Source organism: Microtus ochrogaster, chromosome 4 (assembly GCF_000317375.1).
Source record: "Microtus ochrogaster isolate Prairie Vole_2 chromosome 4, MicOch1.0, whole genome shotgun sequence".
Taxonomy (NCBI): Eukaryota; Metazoa; Chordata; class Mammalia; order Rodentia; family Cricetidae; genus Microtus; species Microtus ochrogaster.
This window is the reverse complement of record NC_022011.1, coordinates 62966400-62983810: the sequence shown is the minus strand read 5'-3', so window position 1 is coordinate 62983810 and position 17411 is coordinate 62966400. Positions and strand designations below refer to the sequence as shown.

The following is a 17411-nucleotide window of genomic DNA, read 5'->3' as shown; positions in this document are numbered from 1 at the left end:
GTCCCACCTGTTACCTACCATCCCCAAAAAGTGCCAAGCTGGGAAGTAATTCATAACACACAGCTTTTCTAGAACAATCTAGATACAGTGGAAAAAATAGAGCATACTCCTTAAGAAATATCTGTCTTCGTGGGCAGGTCAAGTAACAAGGTAGCATGAGTGTGCCCATACCCCAGAAAGAAACAGAAGAAACTCTGCGTTCCCTCAAAATGTGGGGAAAGTAACTCAGTGAGAAAACAGTTACCCTAAATGAACAAGACCCCAGGTTTAGTCCCCAGTACTAGAAAAGGCCAGCAAACCTAGTCCAAAACTACTGCTGTACATTGAGGGGCCACAGCAGATGCCATATTACAAATTGATGAGTCTCGGGCACAATGCAGGGACCTCCCGGGGACGTTCGTACCATGAGCTAAACATTATGTGGCGTGTAAACATTATGTTGCTCTCCCGTGAAGAGAGCAAGCTCCTCCCTCAGCTACTCGCATTAACGCCGTCTGTCCTTCCTTTTGTCACCAAGTCAAGGACCTCTGATAGTTGAAAGTCTGTTGGGCCTGAAGAGAAATGGATGTTTTATATTATGCCATCAGCCATAAAGCTGTGAAAAGCAAATAGTAATTGCATCCTCCTTTCTGGGAACCTAAAAGGGGCCAAGGGAGGCAGCACTGAGCAAATGTCTCATGGGAGAATACTTCTAACCCCGGCCCAAACCGCAGCACTGAAACAAGGTGACCGAGGCAATTTCATTTCCTCCAGCCACTTTGAAGAGCGGACTGCCTGCCTATATTGCTGCTTCCTCCACGCTGGCCTCTCACGCGTGGCCACCCAGTGCCCCACTGTCCTTTGGACACCGAGTGGTCAGCTGTCCTCTCCTGTAAAACGCTCACCACACCCTTCTTTTCTCTTTAGCTCCTCCAGCACCACTTGGTTTGCATCTCATGCATGTGTCTTCATTTGCCAAATTTTAAAGAAATGATTTAAGCAAATAATTTAACCAAAGCCATAGGTAACATTTCGTAGACCAGCTACCTTAAGTGACTAGTACTCAATGCGACAGTTACAGACGCCGAGAAAAATCGACAAGCAATAGTCTGTGAAAATAAAAAAGAAGAAGAAAAGAAAAAAGAAAGAGAGAGGGGGACTGGGAAGGGAAAAAGAAAGGAAGTGGGGAGGGAGAGAGAGAAGAGAGAAGAAAAATCAAGACATGGGGAGGACCCACAGGCTTCGGCTCCTCCACCTCCTACACTGGCCTGTCCCTCCTCTTCACAAGCCTTCCTTTCTATTTATTTACCTCAACTCAGTTGGTTCTGGCTGCCTCTGTGGATCAGGGGTAGCCAGTGGCACCAACTAGAAGATGAGCCTAGTGCACTATCTCTCCAGAACTGGAGTGCTGTGCTCCTGGACGGCACATAACCTTCAAAATGTGAAGTTATTTCTTCTGTGTAGTGTGAGGCCACCTCCCAAAAGGGTGAATTCCCACTGCAGCCAGCCCAGCACACACTAGGCCATCTAGAAAGCATAGTCGTGTGGATGCTGCCGTACAGCCATGCTCATCCAATACGGCAAGAGAAATAATCATATCTGAGGGTTTGTGAGAAAAGCCTTGCGGCCATTCCAAATATAAATGACCACCTTCACTCAATTCTTCTGTCATCCACTGGATGTTGGGGATACAGAAAGTGATGGTCCCACATCTGTCTTTTTTTCATATTGCCAGGTTAGACAGACAGACACACACACACACACACACACACAAACACACACCAGCCTGACCCTGGGAATGTTCACAGGCAGTGATATTCCAATTTTCTTTAAGACAGTTTACTAGATAGTGATACCATTCATTTAAGGTTCACCTACATCCGAGCAAAGACCAGGAGGAAATTCCTATGGATTTTCATTAGACCACTTACACTATGTAGCCATCCTTTCAAATGATTCAGTTCCTTTACTTTGGAAATGGATTTGCTGCCAGATGGGCCAGTCGTACATTCCTGAAGGCTGCAGGAATTAGCAGAGTCTTTGTAGACAACAACAGCCTGATATCTGATAGGATCGGATTTAAGCATTCACAGCATTGGACCAAGGAAATCTGTGTCTGATTAACAAATTGTCTAGAAACAACTGAACTAAAGAAAATATCCCCATGCATAGAGACGCTCACCGACTATGATCCAAAGTAAGCGCAAGATGGGGTTCTCAGTCAAAAATGGAAAGACGAGCTAGCAAATTGCTATGCTGGCACAATGGGCATTAAGCGATCACTCAAAAGTAGCCTTATGGGGCTGGAGAGATGTCTCAGCGGTTAGGAGCATTGCCTGCTCTTCCAAAGGTCCTGAGTTCAATTCCCAGCTATGACATGGTGGCTCACAACCATCTATAATGAGGTCTGGTACCCTCTTCTGGCCTGCAGGCATACACACAGACAGAATATTGTATACATAATAAACAAATATTTTTTTTAAAAAGTAGCATTATGGAGATATTATACCACGCAGAAAATCCTCAGATAGTATATTAGGTAAGCAAGAAGAAAAGGGGCAGGGCTATATGCATACTCATGACTGGTATACGTTGTTTTACTAATTGCCAACAAACAGGAAAAAGGAGGATAGGAATATTAAATAATGGCAGATTTGTGGTGATTTTGGTAGCTTCTTTTGTGGGAATGCCTGCTTTCTGCCATTTACAAAGAATATCAATCAATCCTGCATCGATTCAGGTAAGAAGGACCTGGGGGGAGGGACAGATTTTCAGCACTGAATCAAGTTCCTGAGAGTTCCTATATGGCCTTCTTCACCTGAAGGCAACCTCTTTCACAGATGAACAAAGAATGCCCCCTACGCCCCGAGTGACAAAGGTGGCTTCCTTGGCTTCCCACTGTAGCTCCAGCTTTGTGGTCCCCACATCCTAATGACTGCTTTTATCCACTGGCAGAGTGATCTCATTAGAAGGCACCATGCTAATGGGAAATGCATTTCCAGGACAAAAGATTTCATCATTCCCACACCAGGGACAGGACGGTGACAGAAGGCAAGCAGCAGATTTGCAGTCACTGCGGTGTTTCTTGCCTGGAAATGGAGAACAAATCTCCCTAGGAAAAGACACCAGGCACCCCAAGCTCCGGAGCTGCAGGGATATGGGTGAGACCCCAGACTCTGAGTCCCTGCCAAAGGCTGGCTGCAAGGCTGGCTGTAGGGTCGACCACAGAGCCACCAGTCCCCAAAAATCTTGTCCTTAATAAGGGCACGGTTGGGCTGCTGTTCCCAAGCATTCTCAAATGTCCCAGCATTTGCATGGGGAAGGAAAGGGCGAGGCCAGCAGACACCCCGCTCACGCCTCTCCTCAGTAGTATTACAAACTGAAATGTAGAAAATAGTTACGAAGAACTGCAGAGAAACTGGAGTCAAGTTTACACTGGCAAAGTGTCCCTCAGGATAAGGGATCAAGGGTCCTTCAGCCTGCTGTCCCTAACAGAACCAGATGTGTTTTCTCTATCTCAGAAGGCTTTGCTTCCGCTTCTCCGTGGACAGTCATTAGCAAGGTTCATTTTTTTTCTCCTGGTTGATGGCAGGGTTCGGGATGCTTAGCTGAGCTGAGCACTCAGTAGGCCCTCAACACATCGGAGTGGAACTAACTCCAATGAACGGGAAGTCCGAACGCTGTACCGAAAGACTAGGGAAGTTGCTCAAGAGAGCTAATGCTGCCCCAAATGCAATTTTAAATTGCAGAGTAGTCACATCTTCATAAAGCAAAAAAGGATCCAAGCATACTCCATCCAAAATATCCCTGCACTGTGTAACAGATCGTATCTGTGTTAATGTCTTTTACTGCAGTTTTTGGTTTGTTGCTTTGGTCCAGGGAGGTGCTATTTTATTGTGTTTTTTGATACTAAGTCTCCAATATCTCATGCATATTTTGCAATTACTGACCCCCTAACATGAATGGATTATCTTTCCAGTTGCTTAATAGACAAGTGTGACCAGTGGCCACCAGATTGGGCAGCTCAGAGGGGAATTCCAAAAAAAAAAGGAAAGTTACAATGCACAAAACATCTCTTTTAAAAGGAAACATGTTTGCAGTGACAATATATTTAATGACAAATTTTCCATAATCGACTTGGTACTGCTTTCAACTTGTTTTAGGTAGTTTTTCAAGGAAGCGGGGGCAGTTGCATGAACTTGCTTGCATGTGTAACAGCATCTCCTTTCATGCTCTCTGGCTTACTTTCTGAGATAGTCCTCTATCTGAGTCTGGAATCCCAGGATTCAGACAAACTAGCCAGCCAGGGAGCGCTGAAACCCATGTGCCTCTACCTCACCACAGCTAGGAAGTGACAAACAGGTAGCTACTTTCCCCTTTGCAAATGTGGACAAATCTAGATCAGAAAAGGTATCAAGAAAATCTCAACTCAAGCCTTTGTCCACAGCCACGCTTGCCATGAAAATCCAGTAAACGCACGCACATGCAAATGCTGCCTGTGTGGCACAGAGAACCCCGGAAGTTGCTTCCTACTAGTTTAAACAGATTAATAGCTGGTTGTGCTGTTCCGTTCAGCACTTTCCAAAGAGCTATATAATCTTCTTCTAAAGCTAATGTTTCTCTCACATATATTATAAACATGAACTTAACGGGATCACGATGACATCAGCACCAGGGACCCAAGAATACCACAAGCTCCTCTAAAATCCAGCTGTTCTTTCTTCCACCCCTTCCACGGGGCTTGTCCCACACAGGAGTCCCCTGACACACAAAGCATTCAAGCATGGTGAAGCAGGGCACCAGCACCCACTGTTCCAACACTGAGACTAAGCCCAAGGGCCAGTGAGGAGGATTATACTCTCCCCACCCCACCACCCTTTGACCCTGCTGCCCGAGCCTACAGGAACTTGAGACGTGGAAATTGTGAGCTGCTCAGCCACTGGCAATGAAGACTGAACAACAGCCCTGGTGGCCAGGCCAAGAGGTGAGACCCTGCAAAGGTCAGTTTACTTCAGTTTACCACAGAAATCAAGTCATGATTCAGGACCCTACCCCATAGAAACCAACACTAACAGAGGTCTAGACACTGGCCAATCAGACAAGCACGTCCCTCCCTTTGGGGTAGGTGGCACCTAGGAGAGAAACAGAGTCCCTTCCCCCAGACTCTCCAAGTTTTCTGACGTCAGAGGGAGCGGTTATTGTCTCCAGTCCCCAGGTGGAAATGGATAAGCTCTGAGGAGCAAGGCTCCAACAGGTTTGGAGACAAACTATACCACCGCCTCCCCAAAGAATCAGGCAGACAGCTCTGGGCTCCTCAGGAGGCAAAGGGTGTGCGGGGGGGGGGGGGGGGAACGGGAGCAAAGCCCCGTGAGGGAGTCTGGGAAAGGAAGTCCCTAAGGCTTGTCAGTCCCGAGCTGTGTGACCAAGATCTTCATAGAACACACATCTAAAGTACATATGTCTACAGCTCCGCAGATCCTCCCCTGCGAAGTGTTGAAACATGAATTACCTGGATGTGTTTTTCTTTTCTGTTTTTCTTCATTTCTCTCATCTTTTAATAAGAAAGCAGAGGCTACTGAACTATTTTCCTTACACGCTACACCAAAGTGTGTACTCACACACTTCCTTCGTCCCCTGAAGATGTTTCCCAATATCCAATTCAAACCAAGGATGAAAAGATAAGATGAAAACCTCCCAAACCCCCCTAAAAGAGCATCTCCAAATCGCTGATCAAACAAGGTCAAGTCCTGTGGTTGGGAGACAAATGGCAGGCGTTCGCCTGTCCCTGACATTTCCTCAAGCTGACCCAAGCCAGGGAGTGCAGCAGCAAGACAAAGCCATAGAGTGTGGAGCTTTTTCAGCTGCTTTGTGACCATGAAGTCACCAGCCTTGCTTGATTTAAAAGGAATAATGAGAACATGGGCACTGTTGGCAGAACGGGGTCTGGAATCCCGACCAGCCCTCGTCCTGTGTGCAAGTTCCTGCCTCCCGATGGCTCTGTCCCCAAAGGGTTCCCTTTGTTGTTTCAAGGTGAACACTTCTCTCTCCCCAGTGGGAGAGAGTACCTGCCAATCAAAAGTACCTGCCAAACCAATTCAAACACACTGTGGAGAGTGGGTGAAATTTATGAGGTGGTGGGTGTTTGTCAGTGAGGAATTAGTGGCAGTGTTTTAGATACTGTGGCGTTTCATTTATATTTAAGGGTTCTGACCTTCTAGAGACACATACTAAAGTTTGGGAGTCAAATGACATGAAATGTGAGGGGTTTTTCCCCCATAAAGGAATAGGATTAGGAGATGATGGGGAAAAGATGGGGTATTTGGTGATGACGGTTAAGACTGGTCAGAGCACACGGAAGTGTGTCTTTCTATTCTTTCCACTCTGGTGTACATCTGAATTTTTACTATTTTATTAAAACAATAAGTAGTAATCAAGGAAAAAGAAACTAAGGACATCTTCTGAGGGCCTTTCTGAGAAGGCTACTTGGTCCCTCCTCAGCACCCCACTTCCCTGGGCTATCACGGGCCATTCAATATCAAGTACATCCATCCTATTTCTCTTTAAGACTACAATCCTGGTCTCTATCTCCGTCTGCCTCAGGAGAAAGATTTAGCTTTTGATCCCCTGGAAGAAACAACATCCTCTGGGATATTGAAAATGACAGGCGACCGCCTACAAAACCGTACGGTTTACCCTGAGAGTCTGCAGGCATTGCCACGCTCTGGATCCGGGGGTTAACAGTGCATGACGAAGACACATTCTCGGTAAGAATTTAATTTAGCACAGCCCAGACGGCCTGATGAGACAAACTGGCAGCAGTTCCACGGGGCAAGCGGAGAAGCGAGGCTATAAAACACAAGACAATTCCCGTCTTTAAATCGCTTCCTCTCTGGACTGCCGGTGCCCTAGAATCGAGGCTAACCGTCACCCTGCAATCTCAATTCAGGAAACACCCTTTACCGAAATAATTGGGCAAATTCGCAAAGAAATCTAGGGGGGCTGAGGTCTGTGGACGATGGGTGAAAAGCAGAGAAAACCTCCAAGTGCTCCTCAGAATGAAGCCGTTAAATAATTGTTTAGCAAAGAGTGAATGTAAGCACTCATCAAAATGCAAAAGTCTGAAGCGTGCCACTGAGCTGGGTTCTAGAACACGCCCTACAACAGAATCTGCTTTAAAACAAACAGGAAGGAGTGGTACATGCCAGGAAATATTAACTGGTATTCCGGGTCAGAAACAATGAACTATTTTTGCTGTCTTGGTGATTTTCATGATCTGGCTTTTTTCAATGCGCAAGTATTTTAAAAGCACCCTAAAAGCTATTAAAAGCTTCCCCCCCTTTCTGCCATAGAATCTCAGTATGTACCCCAGGCTAGAGATGCTCCTGCCTCAGCTTCTTCCTGTTCTGGGATTACAAGGGGGCACTACCTAGGTCAGAGAAAAGTTATCTCGTTTACAACGAGAACAAAATCATGACGGTACCTACGGCAGGAAAGACGTTTCCAGAGCCAGAGAAGTCAGGGTGGTGACCCCAAGCAAATAAAAGCAGGGCTCCAACAGGAAGAAGGCCTGTCTTTCCACAGATACCTTGTACTAAACAAAATACTCTGTTCCCGGCATCATTCCAGGCCTTGAAACAGAACGAACGGTATGTTTTCCTTGCCCCCACGGGGTTTTCAGTCTGACGGGATGAAAGTATCCATTGTGCCTGACTGGGAGAACATAGGGAAAGGGCTAACCCTACCTCCTCGGCAGGAATAGAAAAGGGGTCTTCAGAGTCCCTGAGGGAGTGCTCCAGGAGCAAAGAAAAGCTCTGGAGGCAGCCTCTGGGGCACGAAGGTGTGAGGAGCTGGGAGTGGCGGAGGGCGCTGAGCGAGGAATAACACAACACAGTTGAACCATGGAGTAAGGGGTGAGGCTAGGGAAGTGAGCAGACTCCTGGTACAGAGAGCCCCAAATGTCTCCCAGAAGCATTGGGACCCATTCTACAGACACCAGGAACCGCTGAAAGTCCTGGGCTTTTCCAGGGGAGTCAGTCCCACGGGAGTACAGAGAAACAGCCACTAGTTGGCCCACGTAAGGAAGGATCTCTCAATACCCATTGTACACCTGCAGCTGAGTCTATGAATTTGGGGTTTCACATCACGCGACCCAAGAGGGGAACTGCTGCTGTCCTTGTCTTCCAGATGGGGAAGCCAGGACTCAGTGCAGGGCGGCCAGTTTCCAAGCTAAGAAGCAGCGGGTGTGGGCGTCCCTCCCAGGCTGACCTCACATGTTTGGGGTTGGGAGCCGCTAGAACCGATCTCAACTGTTCCCTCCCAGTCTCTTCATATTTACAGATGATCACAAATGAGTGCAACGATTTCTACCAAAAGAAATTTGGTTGCTATGCAATAGGAGGGGGGGGGGCTTTCTTGACCACAAAAATAAGATTTTTTTTTGTTTAAAGCAAGGAAGAGTCAGATGAAATAGGATTTGTCAAGGGAGCTTTTTTTTTTCTTCAAGAGAAACCATTTGGGAGCAGGTCTTTGTTTTTGACTTTTTTTTTTTTCCAACAAGAAGACATAGGTAAAAATACGAGGCAAAAACCAGGGGAAACACAAGCAGGGGAGGGCGCAGACTTTAAACGGGGTCGGAGAGCTGAGAGCGGAAACATTAATATTAACGTGAAGAGTTGGGCCACACGAGTGCAGACGGAGGGAAAGGAATATCTCCAGTGATTCCCAAGTTATTTAAAGAGATACAGAAACCAGCATTTATGCAGACTCGCTGCCAAGCAGGGAAAAAGAACAACCTTCAGTCAGAATACATTTGCGAAGCGACTATACTATCTACAGTAAAGCAGACAGAACTCATTAAAACAAAGAAACAAACAAGCAACTTCTGCCCCAGGAAACTCCAGTGCAGTGGGGAGAAGATGCACACACGTAGTCTTGACCATGATTGCATCAGGTAAGGAGTCAGCGAATGGAACCTATAGCTACATGGAACATGAGCTTTGGTCACAGGTAAGATGACAAGTGTCTACCTGAGCAAGGGAAGGAGATGAACAGATGCCGAAGAAATGCAAGAGAGGTGTTCAGAGGGTGGCAAGAATCTGCATGACCAAATCAAACTCTAAAAAGGAGGGATGTATAAGGTACATGTTGACCAGTTCATTTTAGCCTAAGGATCCTGTTACAAAATCTCCCCACTTTTACTATGAGAAAACTGAGGCCCAGAAGAGTTAAGCCACTTGGAAAAAGTGTCTCCACTAGCTAGGGAATCCATACCCAGTTTTGTCTGACTGTTCAGCTGCCTCGACATACCTCTTCATTTATGAAGCACCAACTGTATACCTCCCTGGCAATGGCGAACACTGCAATAGCGCATGGAGCAAGTGCCAGCTTGCTACTCCCTTGAGTTCGTGCAACTCCATATTTCATGACATTGTTATAGGAAATTACTAATCTACTTTCAAGAGCGAGAAACATCGCTGAATTCAGAGCACAGGATGAAGGGCGGAGACACTGAGACACTACTAACTTAGCATGCACTTAAACAAAGTGACTGACTAAGCTATTTAAAACTTTGGCTTAAAAAAGTTGCTGCTTTTAGATAGGAATGCAAAATTGGTCCAACCACTTTGAAAAAGACTTTGGCAGTTTCTTATAGAGTTAAACATATAGTTACCAAATGATACAGCAATCCCACTTCTGGGCACTCAACCAAGAGAAACAAAAATGTATGCTCACATAAAATCTATACGCAATAGCATCTAACAAAGTTTCTTCACAATCACACCAACTGGAGACAATCCAAATGCCCTTCAGAAGATTAATGGACAAGCACTGTGGTACATCCATCCATCCGATGGAAAAGTATTGTGCAAGATAGCAGCAAACCTATTTACATATGAATGTACCCAATATAAGTAAATCTCAAAGAGTTGCTATGTGAAAAAAAAAAACAGACTCAAAAAGATATATAACATTTTATGACAACATGGGAAAAGTAAAATTACAGGGAGGAAAACCAATGACTGGCAGCTAGAAAGGTGAATAAAGAATTCCTGTCAGTTTGTGTTGGTGTGTATGTGAGGGTGTGTGGTGTTATGTTATTGTGCTGAGGAATGAAAATGTTTTATGTTCTAGTACAGTATTGCATATTAGGCAGATTAATGTTCCTTAAAGATGTCCACACTCACTAGCCCCATTATATGGTAATGTTATATGATAAATGGGACTTTGTACACAGAATTAAGCTTGCTAATCATCAAATAGGATAAGAAAATCTGAGATGAGCAGGGAGTGGTCCTACAAGCCACTGACTTCTGCCACTAACTTGAGTGAGCAGAGATATAGTTCCCCTGAGACTCTTCAGAAAGGGCACAACCCCACACCAGCATCTGGGTTCGGACCCTTAGAGACCCAAAGCAGAGAAAACAGCCAACTTACTGGGTTTTTGACTTGTTCAAACTGACAAAATTGATCTGTGTTGTGCTAAGCCGCTAAACTTGTGACAACTTCTTACTTAAGCAATGAAAACCTAATATAAGAGTCATCAAACACTGTTTTCCAAACCACTAGAACTATGCTCTTAAGAAAGCTCTAGTACTGGGTAGATTTGTTTTTCTTCTAATTCTTTGAAAGATCAGTAAATAGAGCGGACCAGACGGCAAACTCTCAAGTGCAGCCCATTTCTTCACACCTGGATCCAGTCTGTCAGTCTGTCTGTCTTCCTTTCCTTTCCATGCTCTGTGGAAAACAAACGCCAAGCTCCCAAGTCCTGAGGTCATTTTCCTCACCAGTGGCCAGTTCCAGGTTTGTGGCTGACTGTGTGACTCTCAGAGCTTACACAGTCTCAGGGGAAAGGCCTATGTTCTCAGGGCTGCAAACGGAAATACCCAACAAGAAGAAACTGAGGTAGGAAAGGCCATATCGAAGAACCATTTGGAACTGGCCAAGCCAGAGGTTTCCCAAAAGCACAGATGCTTCACAACCAAGAGGCAGAGGCCCCAGTAATGGATGACTCACTAGGATTTTAGCAGCTAATGAAGGTGTCCTCTGAGAAACCCTATCCATCCAGTAATTTTCTCTGATGAGATAATGTGGTACAAGAAAAAGACCCCTTTCTAATCCCAAGCCCTCCCCTCCCACTCTGGCCCACCACCAGTGCCAGTGACTCCCCCAATCCTCAACAAGCTGAACACAGCATTTCTTTTCTCTAGTTTTTATAGTCCTTTTAATATAACTAATGTTCTCTTATAAAGCCCGCTCAGAAGAATGGTGCTTGGAATTATTGTTTGTTTTAACTATTTCCCACATCCTGCTGTCTGTAAAGACAAGTCAATAAGCTAAGTTGCTATATCAAAGTAGAGACTGGCGTGATTGTTTAGTCAGAAAAGTGCCGGCTACACAAGTATGAAGACTCCAGGTAAGCTCCTAATGTCCACAGAGGAAGCCAGGCATAATAGCACACTCTTGTAATTCTAGGACCGGGGACTCAAAGGCAAGGGCATCCCTGGCTCTCAGTGGCCAGCCTGTCTTGCCCAACTGGCAAACTCCAGGTTCAGTGAGAGACCCTGTCTCAAAAAAAAAATTAGATGGAAAGCAACTGAGAGAGAAACCTCAATGTCAATTTCTGGCTTCCACACACAAGTACACACACATTCACACATCCTCTCTCACACACATACATGAGGAAAACGACACCAAAGATTTTCAGGCTAACAGCAGATATTGCAATACCATCTATGAGTAAGGCCCTAGAAAGTACAAAGGAGCAAAAGTTGCACGGATCTTATCTGTACAGCAGCTGACACTACCACTAGGTATGGAATCAAGTTATCAATACTATGATCATATGCAAACATATACAAGCATATTTGCGATGGTTTAAACAAAAATGTCCTCTACGGGCTAATGTATTTGAACACTCAGTCTCTGGATGGGGGTTAGGTTTGGAGAGGTTCTGGAACTTTTAGGAGGCACAGACTTGCTGGACAAAGTGGTCACTGGAGACTGACTGGCTTTGAGAGTCAGTTAGAGCGCACTCCCAGTTTGCCCTCTGCCTGTGTTGGTGCGTGAGGATGCGCTAACCAAGCTTCTTGCTCCGGCTGCTGGCTGCCACGTCCCCACTGTCATTGAGGACCTTCCCTCTGGAACCACTGGCCCAAATAAACTCTTCCAGAAGACTTTGGTGATGGCTTCTATCTATTACAGCAGCAGAAAGTAATGAATACAGGACCGTCAGGTCCTGAGGCTGTTTGTGGCTGGAAAAGTCAAGGTGGAAGAATGAAGAGGAAGGTTTAGCATAGAAACTTCAAACACAGAGCAGGGGTGCTGAGGGGACTCTTCCAACGCTATGCATGTCCTTAAAGGAGAACCAGAAATTGCACCTGGAAATCCTTCTCTGTTGACGTACAACAGCGTTAAGAACTGAACAGGACTTTAAAGGGGGAAAAGAACATTCAGGTTTCTGACCTCGGACTAGCAGCTAATGAACATCCTCCTTTGTGTCTGCTGAGGGTAAAAATTTCTGGGTGGTTCTAAGTTCTAGGTTCTCGGGACGTCCTCACCATTTACCCTCCCCGCTGAGGCTGCTTCTATGTATAATTGAGTCATGAGACTTTCTACGTGGTATTTAAGAATCATACACGCTGCCCGACCGTGTTTACATCTACATTAACAATTAGGAATGGGGAAGGTCTTAAGGCCAAGCAAACACAAATCTCAACCCTTAACCATCTGAGAGTGGTCTGTTCTATATGCTCTTGAGCCAAAAGACACACAAAGTAGTACTTATAGCAGCACCACCCAGGCTAGTCACCAAATGGAAGCAGATCATCTATCTCCCAACAGCTGCGGGGTTTGGTGGCACACGCCTGCAATCACAGTGCTGTGAGGGCTAATGCGGGGGGGTCATGAAGTTAAAGCCAGCCTGGGCTACAAAGCTGGACCCTCTTTAAAAAAAACCTAGGGAATAAATAAATTTAGGCATATTATATGGTGGTATATTATTTGAGTTTTAATAAATAAAGCTTGCCTGAAGATCAAAGGGCAAAGTAGCCGTACAGGCCAGGGAGTGGTGGCACACACCTTTAATCCTAAAACTTTGGAGACAGAGGCAGACAGATCTCTGTGAGTTCAAGGCCACTTTGGGTTACACAAGAATGAATGTGTCTAAAAGAGAAACAGAGCTCACACAAAGGTGATCCCAGAACTTGGGATCACACGTTTTTAATCCCAGCACTAGGGAGGTGGAGACAGGAGTACGGCTGGGCGGAGAGAGGAATATACAGAGGAAGAGACGGGAACTCAGTGGAGTGTGGAGTCTGAGATTGGTGGAGAGCGTTGCAGGATCACCCGTTTGTTTGTCTGAGCCTTGGACAGATCTTACAGAGGTAAGATCTCTCTATCGCCTTGGCTGCTTTGCTTTTCTGATCTTCAGTTGGAACCCCAATATCTGTCTCTGGGTTTTTATTATTCATGCTACATTTGGCACCCAATGTGGGCCTCAACCCACAACTCTGGGATTAAGAGTCTCATGCTGTGCCATGTATTAATCTGGTGGAATACTACTGCAAGCAAGATCAACTTGACAAGCATAACACTGTAAGGTCAGTTGCCAGAAATATAACAGAAAACCTACTCTAAGGTTTTACGTTGAGAAAAAAAGTAAGCAAAAATTAATGTGATATTGAAATCAGACTATTGGTTACCCTGAGGTGTTGGGGACTGAAGGTGACCCTAGAGAAGCCTCTAAGATCCTGAAAGTACCCGTTTCTTAATCTGAAAGGTAGTTATTGGAAAACCATACTTCAAAAAAATCATCAGGCTAATTGATAACCTTTTCTACACACTGCTTTATCTCAGTAAATTATCTTTAAAAATTCATTATATTAAAGAAATATAATAGGATGAGCAACAACAACCTTAAAATTGAAGCGCAATACGTATATTCACATTCATAACTTTTAAAATTCTTCTGTGTCTGCTTGTTTTAGCTTAGTATTAATGTGTACATTTAGGAATAAGCATAGACTCACAGTAACAGTACTAAACCTTGCACAGCTAAGAGGGTTTATTACTCTTCTTCACTGGTCCTTGTAGGAGAGGAGAAGGTGGGGGAGGAGAAGGAGCAGAGGATTAAGAGTTAAAGCAGCTGGGATATGGGAAGAACTTCAGGCCTTTTAAAGCATCCCAAGAAGGGGAAAAACCATCACAAGGTCACCAGATCATTTTCAGCAGCCTCAACAATTGTTACTTTAAAAAATGTTACAAGCCAAGAGGGAGAGACTAAGTGCCTAGCAACTGCCACTCGGCTTGAACCACGCCTCACTCAGGAAACAACAAGGGATCTGGCTATGATGGGATCTCATGCTAGAAGCTGTAACCCTAGCTCCAGGTTGCCGCGAATACATCACTAGCCCATAGATGCCGTTAGGCATAGAACTGCCTCATCAATAACTGTAGCACACGTCCTTTTCTGCAAGTTAACACTATGTAAAGGAAAATATCCCTTTCCTACCATCAGTCAGGTACCAGAATGAGTGACCGCCCATCCACACAGCATTCAGAGTTCTATGTTTTCCTTTAACTGTGAAAACCGGGAGGGAAGGGGTCATGGTCTGCAGGGGAAAAGAGGCGCCTTCTTAAGCAAGATACAAGATGAAGACCCCAGGCCAGGGTTTGGCCTCTAATCCCCTACAAAGGAAAATACCCGCCTGCCAGTACAACTAGCACCTGCTCGTCCAACGGTCCGTTTGCAGTGACCGCAGCAGGCAACCTTGCCAAAGATGCTGGGGACAGCCTAGGCGGAGGAGCGCGGGCCTCACACTCCTCTCTAGCCATACTCTCCGAAAACTGTCACCTGTCAATCATTTGACCTAAATACAACAGTCACTGGGGGAATGAGGGGAGGGGGAGGGGGTAGTCCGAGCATGCTCAGTGATGGAGATGACATCACTTAATCAATGCTGGAGTCGGGAAGGCTGCATCAGCAGCCTGGAGCGGGCTGCCAGGAACGTGTCAGTGGGGACCTAGAGGCTCGCATTAACTCAGTCCCTTCCCACGCGGCTGGAATACAAAGAGGGCACCGTGGGCCACACACTCGAGGGAGGGCAGACTAAGAACCGGGGGTGGGGACACGGCTAGTTTATTTCATTTGGTAGATTCCCTTAAGAATTATAAGCCAATCGTATCCCCTCCCCCTTCCAGCAGCCAGACTGCAGAGGGGGAGCTAAGTTGGGGAGAGGCACTTTGTGGGGAAAGGCAGGGAAAGGTGATCAAAGGGGAGATCCTGGATACGCTGAAGTAACTTCTGCTATTGTCACGGAGTGGACTCCCTCTTTCAGCAGATTGGACGGTCCTCCCTCCACCTAGAGCAAGGATATCAGACTACCTGCGGACACTCGGGAGAGAGGATGGGGCGGGGGGAGCATCTAGCAAAGAAAGCCCAAATCTAGGACAATTTGGACAATTAGGAAGCGGGAGACATGAGAGACCTCCTAGGGATACCAAGAGCACCCCTCACCTTCCACACCGGGAACAAGGTGAAACCGCCTATGCCAGGCCCAGGCGAGCATTTTGTCTTTCTCGCACCTTTCCTTCCCTACCTTTTTGGTTAAGGTCTTAAGACAAACAGAAGCCTGGATGCATCTGTAGATGTAGAGCTTATACTTTTGACCAAGGCCCGCGCATCCCGACTTGCTGGCAACCCGAAACACTGCCCACGCGGCGGCGAGCGTGGGAACAATAGGCCCACCCAAGCCCCCACCCGCGAACAATGGCGGACCTCGCACGCCCCCGCCGCCCCGCGCCACCACCACCGCTGGGAGGGAGTCACCGGCCAAGTGCTCTCGTCTGGTCCAGCCGCGAGCCCAGCCCCGCTGCGGGGATGTCCGAGGGGGCGTCCGGAAGATTTCTGCAGTGCAAACCCGGAGAAGGGGCGAGATACCAAGGCCACTTACCCCGATCACCACCGTCTCGTCGCCTTTGAATTTGGGGATGAATTTGTCCCCGCGGAGGATCTCCGCTTCGTTGAGGGGCCGGAACCGGCACATCACTTTGATGCTGCATTCGGCTGGATCCGCCATCTCGGGATGTTGCTGGAGGGGACGCGGGGATGGGTGGGGGGCCGGGCTGGGCAGCGCCACCGATGAGGCCGCGAACCAACCGTTGCCCGCAGCTAGGCCGCCTCCCGCAGCCTCCCGCAGGTTCTCAGCAGGTCATCGCTAGTCTGCGCTGGACAGCCGGGCTGCTCTGGGAAGGAGAGCAGCCTATCAGCTGGGCCCCCCCTGCTGCTGACCTCCAGTCCGGTCCTACGCCCTGGTCCACCTGGCCGCGGGAGGACTAGGCGATGCGCAGGGAGAGATCCCAGCCCGGCTCAGACCTCCCGGGCTCCGGCGCGCTCAGCCATCCTGCATCAGCACCAGGGCGCTCCGGCACCTCCAGGCCCGCCCCTCTGCCCCGCCTCGGCACGGTGATGTCACTGCAGAGCCCGCCCTACCCTGGGTGTGGGCGCTGCGCATCCCGGGACTTGTAGTCAGTCACCCTACCTACAGGTAGGAAGACAAGGATGCTAAGATTAGTTTGTGAGGATACCTCCTCATCCCCATTCCCCACCCCTGGGAACTACAGGACTAATGTGACTGCACAAGCCAAGAGCAGAATGGAAGCCATAGTTAATATTCCCACTTAAACTCTTAATAAAAAACCAGGTCACATCTTTTCTTGATTCCGAAAAGAAAATACTTATTAACACAGTGTACAACTCAAGAGCCGAAGAGTGTTTCTCCGTGTAGCAGTTTTTGCAAGAGTTCTAAGGAAAACAGGAAGGAAATGAGATGTGCATGGAAGCCAGTGATGTCTGGAAACGCCTGTACACAGGTAGTTCTTAACAGTTCAGATTCGATGAAAACCAAGGACTTTAAAAAACTAAGTCAGGAAACAAATCTGCACACCCACATATTTGGCATGGTACTTTAGAGCTTGGAGATCGAAACTGCCTCTTGAGTCCCAAATCAGGAACCTCTCAACCAAGTGTGGCGGTGCATGCTTGGAATCCCAACACTCAGAAGACAGTTTTGGGACAAGTGTGTGTGTGTGTGTGTGTGTGTGTGTGTGTGTGTGTGTGTGTGTGTATGTGCGCGCACACACACATGTATGTATAGGACCTCTCAGTTACAACTAATCCTACATCAGTTTCTAGTTCTGTTTAGAATCTGAAGAATGAACAGAATGTACAGAAAACAAATCCAAAGTTCTTGACAGGCCCAGGCCCCCATAATCACATTTATCCGAATATATGTAAGCTCCCTTCTCTTCTGTAACTTCCTGTCTCAACGATTACAATCTAATAGGTATCAAACTTCTTGAGACTTCTTCCATTCAACTGCCCTGCTTCCCCCCCCTAATATTTATATAGGCCATTTGCTCTGCTGGACTGACCC

At 46.8% G+C, this 17411-nt stretch overlaps 1 protein-coding gene across 1 annotated transcript in view; it reads right to left on the bottom strand.

The window, feature by feature from the left end:
- Nucleotides 1-16426, bottom strand: part of Kif5c (kinesin family member 5C) — a 159914-nt gene extending 143488 nt beyond the window's left edge. The window contains exon 1 of the mRNA XM_005346393.3: nt 15930-16426. Within this exon, the coding sequence (XP_005346450.1) occupies nt 15930-16055 (126 nt within the window). The 5' untranslated portion in view covers nt 16056-16426. The remainder of the gene's footprint in view (nt 1-15929) is intronic.
- Nucleotides 16427-17411: the final 985 nt, after the last annotated feature.